The following is a 6,485-nucleotide window of genomic DNA, read 5'->3' on the forward strand; positions in this document are numbered from 1 at the left end:
TGGTACATGGCCTGAGTTTGGACGTCTTGGGAATAAAAGAAAATGTAGAAGATGCAAAATACAGTTGCTGCTTCACCAATACTATTCTACAGCTCAGCTCTGCCAGTCATCTCCTACTTTCCCCCACATCTCTCTCTGTCTCCACTCAATCACTCCCACCCTCTCTTCTAAAATATGAGCAGTCATGTACGGTTGTGAGTTCAATTCATGGTGGTGCGTTGTGTCCTTGAGCAAGACACTTTACTTCACATTGCTCCAATTCCGTTCAACTGGCAAAAATGAGGTGTGCCTGCATTTCAAAAGGCCACCCTTGTCACATACTGTGTCATCCTGAATCTCCCTGAGAACTACACGTTAAGCATATGCATGTCTGCGGAGTACTCAGCCACTTGCATGTTAATTTCATGAGCAGGCAGTTCCATTGATCAGATCAACTGGAACGCTTCTTGCCATGACCAATAGAATGCCAGTTTATATGTGTATATATTCCTGGTGATGTGTTGTGTCTCTTGAGCAAGACACTTTATTTCCGTTCACTCAGCTGTCAAAAATGAGTAGTACCTGTAATTCAAAGGGGCCTGCCTTGTCACATTCTGTGTCACGCTGAATCTCCCTGAGGACTACACATTAAAGGTATGCATGTCTGTCGAGTACTCGGCAACTTGCAGGTTAATCTCACGAGCAAATTGTTCCGTTGATCAGATCAATTGGAACCGTTGTTGCCATAACCGATGGAGTGCCACTATAGTTGCACAATCAAATATGCGGTTTTCCAGGTGTTTGGAACTGAGAATGGGAGCCATCTTGAAGAAGAAACAGTTGCACTGAAGCACCAGTTGAAGCAGCCCATTGAAGAATACAACAATATGGAACAAATTAGACCCTGATATACAAAAAGATGGGATGGTCATGACTGGTATGTCTTTGGTCCTATTCATATTCAATCAGGAGTAACTCAGGACTAAACAGCAACATCAGCCAATGAGGGAGCCTCTACATAGTAAATTTGCCACAAAACAACAACCAAGTCTTCCTCAAATCATGCCCTACCGTCATCATTTTAACATTGACTTCTCCATGTTTGTAGGGGTCAAATGGAAATTGTTGTGGTGGGTTTTTTTTACAGCTGGATGCCCTTCCAGTCACCTAACCTTACATATTTCCAAGTAAGATAATATTTTCCTCTAACCAGATAAGTTTTCCACAGAAGACTGGAAATGAACAATCCTTGCTTGCCTGACCATGCAATTTAAACCCTAAAACTACCCTCAAATAAATGACACAACCCCGCCATTTTAAAGTGATCTTAATTAAAACTGTCTCTCAAAATTTCCAGCACCATCTTGACAATAATTAAGTTAATTTAATAAATTATCATCATCATCATTATTTAGGTGTCCACTTTCCATGCTGGCATGGGTTAGATAGTTTGACTGGAACTAGTAAGCTGGACACCTGTACCAGATTCCAGGCTGATTTGGCATGGTTTCTATGGTTGGATGCCCTCCCTAATGCCAACCATTTCAAGAGTGTAGGGTTAGGGTTAGGGTTAGGGTTAGGGTTAGGGTTAGGGTTAGAAAGATATTGATGTTCGTGGAGCCGCAAAGCGTGCAGCACCGTCGGCCTAGCGCACTGTATTCGGGCGGACGCAGGCTGGGTGAAAACATGTCAGTGGCACGGGTACCCTCCTTACGTGTCACTGGCATGGGTGCCCCCTTACGTGTCACCAGCACAAGTGCCTTTCACACATCACCAATCTTCTCAAGTAAGGCAAATCGCCAAAGGTCTATTAACTGAAAGGCAGTGTATTTCAATAGAAATATGGTAACAAAAGGGTCAAAGTGAACTAAATTAAAACTTTCCATCAAAATTTCATGTTAATCTATGTTCCAAACAGAAACTTGATAATGACAAAGTTACTTTACTAAATTCTTCCTTATTTTCAAAATTAATTGAAACAAAGGCAATGTATTTTAGTGGAAACATGATAAAAAGAAGGTTAAATTTGTTAATGTAAAAAGCCATAATTAAAGAAAGCTTACCAACATGAGATGGCCAAACTGTGATGTGTGGGTGTGAATGGTACCAACCAAGTACCCTGAGGGGTTGTTTAAGTTCTATGGCTAATTCCTGTAAAATAAAATTTAGTGAGATTAAAAATTTTGAAGTGAAAATAATAATTCCTTTCTGCTATAGGCCCAAGGCCTGAAATTTTGGGGAGGAAACAAGTCAATTACATTGACCCCAGTGCTCAACTTTCTCTTTTACCTTTTACTCTTTTACTTGTTTCAGTCATTTGACTGCAGCCATGCTGGAGCACTACCTTCAAGGGTTTTTGTTGAACAATCTGATCCCAGGACTTAATTTTTTTTAAGCCTGGTACTAATTCTATCGATCTCTTTTGCCGAAATGCTACGTTAACAGGAATGTAAACACACCAACACCAGTTGTCAATCAATGATGGATGGACAAACATAAACACACAAATATATATATATATATATATATATACATGATGGGCTTCTTTCAGTTTCCATCTACCAAATCCACTCATAAGGCTTTGGTCAGCCTGAGGCTATAGTAGAAGACACTTGCCCAAGGTGCCATGCAGTGGGACTGAACCCAGTACCATGTGGTTGGGAAACAAGCTTTTTACCACACAGCCCAAAAAAAAAACAAAAAAAAGGGGTGAACAAACCTCTGCCTTAATAGATGCAGCTGACAGTTGTTCAGGGGAAATTTCAACACGATCAGCTTGTTTGTCAGATCTTCTCAGCATAATCACAGCAGATATATGAGCAACCTTCTTTTCATCAATCTACAAATGAAAGGACAAAAAAAAAAGAAAAAGAAAAAATAGCAAGAAGTTATGTAAGATTCAAAATTGTTCCAAAAAAACAGAAAACAGAGACAGGTGAGGGAACAACAAACGAGGTGTATTTAGTTTGATGCTCAGGTAAAACGGAAGAGTCTTTGACATTTCGAGCCTATGCTCTTCTTCAGAAAGGAATGAGGAGAGAAAAACAGATGGAGAGAGGGGAAAAAAATGTGTTTGGAGAAAATCATAATTCATGAAGGAAGGAAGGGAGTGAAACCTAAGATTTGGAGAAATACCCTTCACTGAAAAAAATATTACATTTTCCATCACAGCACACTAATAGAGACAGATTTTTAAAATTTTCTTTGTTTTTTGTTGTTGTTTTATTTTGTCTTTTTTTTTTTCTTTTTTTGTCAACTTTGACAGAAAAAAACAAACAAACATGAGTTCTCTACATTTAGTAGCCTCCCATAGTAGCACTTCCACACCACTTTCTTTGCAGGGTCACAAACTGCAAGTGAACCATCATCCATGCGAACACACTTCTCTCCAACATCACAATTTTTTCTGGCACAAGCCGCTCGTCCTCATGCTTCAGATCATTGGCAAACTTCTTCCTTTCTGCTTCACCCCTGGCTGAGTATACCTGCTTCCCTTCTGGATGCCAGATATAGCTCCTTGCTACTGCCACCCTTCCAGTCCTTCCAAGCTGTTTCTTTGCTCTAATGGCCATGTTAACTACATTGTTCCACCACCATGTCCATCTAAGTCTGGTTGGGACTTTGCACCACCCACAAATTTGGTCTGAGACTCTCACTAAGTTGTCTCGTAAGAACCTCCAGTTATCTTCTATGTTGCAAGTCTGTGACTCCTCCACCTTTTCAGACAGATAGAGACAGACAGACAGATACAAAGTCACTTTAATGTCCACATTTCCTTGCTTGCTACATCAGGTTATATAGCGTTTCCATTAGAATTTCACCCTAACACTACCATCACCACCAATAACAGAAATCAATTCTATTGATTTCTTTTTCCCCTCCATGTACTCAACCGTACTCAAATAATTGACATTGTATTGAACTGAAAAAAATAAATATTTATCCAAAACAGTTAATTTTTCAACATTGACTTAGGGAGTAAAACCCTAGAGACGCCCTCAGCACAAAAATATAATAGTTAAGCTACTGCCTTTATATTTAATGAAGAAAATTAAATGTAATAATACTTATGTGGTGGGGATGGGAGAGACCAAAACACTGGTGCCCTCCCTACTCAAACAACTAATTACATATCGTAATTTAACTGAATTATTTTAAACTTGGTTTTAACAGCAAAACTAAGGGGTAGAGCTAAAATGGTAATCCTTTGGTATTGGTCTACAGAGTGTCGGTGTGAGGAGACGACATCATTCACTTTTTCATCCTTGCCTTTTTATGTCATGAGGGAAGGTTGAATGTGGGTGAATAACAGGTGAATCTCTGTATTAACACCCACACGATTTTCATTAAGAAAAAAAAAAAACTCAGATTTTTTGGCATGGAATCAAGTACAATGACCCCCTAATACGCTGCAAATCCCTTATTTTGGTTCAGAAATGGAGGAGGGGGTGAAGAGGGGGGGACCCCTGCATCCCAGAATCATTAGAAATTTGTTTTTTTTCCTTCATTGAATGAATTCCTGTGACCTCCTAATATGCTATAAAACCCTTTTGGGGGGTCCGAAAAACGGGGTGGGATGACGTGGATGCCTTGGAAATTTCACCCCCACTGATCTTTTCACCCGCACGATTTTCACTAATAAAAAAAAAAAAATCGGATTTTTTGGCATGGTATAAAGTACCCCGCCCTCTAATATGTTGCAAATCCTTTATTTTGGTTCGGAAAAAGCGGGGGCTCCCCACCTTTTTTAAGAGGTCACAGGAATTCATTCAACGAAAAAAAATGTCCAATCATTCCGGGATGGGGGAATCCCCTCCCCACTTTTTTCCTATTCCACGCAAAAAATTCGATTTTTTTTTTTTCCTAAGTGAAAATCGTGCGGGTGTTAGTACAGAAATTTTACCCTTAAACTTGGGGTATGACCTACACAAGTAAATACAATAATTAGAACGTTGACCTTCTCTATAATTAATGCGCTAGAACTAACTTTACTAATCTTTCGGTAGACGTGTCAATAACCTAAGTAAACAACGACCAACTCTTTTTATGAGGGGGTGTTGAAAAGTTCCTGGCTTTAAGGGTGCCTGATTGGAGGCCCAACCTTCCGAGTTCTTTTACAGGGCTTAGAAAAACTGAAGGAGTGCTGCTAAAAGTATGTGAATCTGAGAGGGGGGATATGTTGAATACAATCACGGAACTTTTCAGTACCTCTCTGTAAAAAAAAAACGGTGGGTACTACATAGAAACGACATGCTGGGTTCCCCCTAATGTCTCCCCAATAAAGTGTTGTTTTCTTGTTTATAATATCTATTACATAACGATAATTAAGTTAGTTTAATTAGTCTTAGTAACTACAGGCACCGTCAGAGACTCGTAAATTATTACATACACTACATATCTGTGGAATCCCAGAAATGTCTATAAAAATTCCAAGGTGCGTTGCTTTATGTCTGTAGAAAATCCATCATAAAACGGCAATTAACTCAGTTTAATTATAATTAAGGTTTGTAGTCACTTATATTACGATGATTTAATCATTAAATGGGTGAATGCAACGTCGTTTCTTTGTGGTCCTTTCTGCCTCATTAAAGGCCGTTGTTTACGTACAAATTCAACAATTTTCTCCATCTTTCTATGGAGCGTCCGACTAAATGTCTTTTATCTGGTAGGTCCCTTTACGTTCTGAGTTCGAATTTCACCAAGGTTAACTTTGTTTATCATCGTTATGAGGTCAATATATTAAAGTGGCAGTCAAACAACTGACTTATAGCCCGTTTCTCTCTTAAAATGTGGCATTCAGCCAACGTGAGCGATTAATATTTCGAAAATGTTGTATATAGATAGCTAGATAGAGTACATAAACATACATACATACGTACAATTATACACAATATGACATACATCATACACACTATATATACATGAACACACACACAATATATATATATATATATATATATCCATTTGTTTACACCACCTGTCTTCGTCTGTTGTTTTTTTCGTAAATTCTCCCATATATATATATATATATATATATATATATGCGAGTAAAAATAAATACAAAAAAGGTGGGTTTTTTTGTATGATTGTGTATAGAGGAATATATTATTTTGCTTAAAAGAGTTCCAACACTGTCTGTTTTTTATGTTTTATTTATATTCCTGCAGAACTAATGTGGGGTATAGAATATGGAATATACAATATACAATATAAAATAAAATAAAATAAAAATGGATGGCACCATGAAAGAAAGTATTGAATGTAGATGAAATATTGAGTGTTCAATATAAAGGATCAAATATATAAATATATAAATATAAATATATATATATAAACGCACATGCTACATATATTATACAGACATTATATATATATATATATATATATATATATACACACGCACATAATATATATATTATACAGACATTATATATATATATATACATACACGCACATACTATATATATTATACAGACATTATATATATACATGCACATACTATATAT

At 37.4% G+C, this 6,485-nt stretch overlaps 1 protein-coding gene across 2 annotated transcripts in view; it reads right to left on the reverse strand.

The window, feature by feature from the left end:
- Positions 1 to 6,485, reverse strand: part of LOC106874444 (lys-63-specific deubiquitinase BRCC36) — a 114,470-nt gene that overhangs the window by 12,645 nt on the left and 95,340 nt on the right. For both annotated transcript variants that reach the window (XM_089342010.1, XM_089342012.1), the window contains 3 exons: positions 2,699 to 2,818; positions 2,043 to 2,130; positions 1 to 25 (listed from right to left, as the gene is read on the reverse strand). The exon at positions 1 to 25 is cut by the window's left edge and continues 64 nt beyond it. In XM_089342010.1, the coding sequence (XP_089198136.1) occupies positions 1 to 25; positions 2,043 to 2,130; positions 2,699 to 2,818 (233 nt within the window). The remainder of the gene's footprint in view (positions 26 to 2,042; positions 2,131 to 2,698; positions 2,819 to 6,485) is intronic.

Source organism: Octopus bimaculoides, chromosome 25 (assembly GCF_046866305.1).
Source record: "Octopus bimaculoides isolate indiv1 chromosome 25, ASM4686630v1, whole genome shotgun sequence".
Taxonomy (NCBI): domain Eukaryota; kingdom Metazoa; phylum Mollusca; class Cephalopoda; order Octopoda; family Octopodidae; genus Octopus; species Octopus bimaculoides.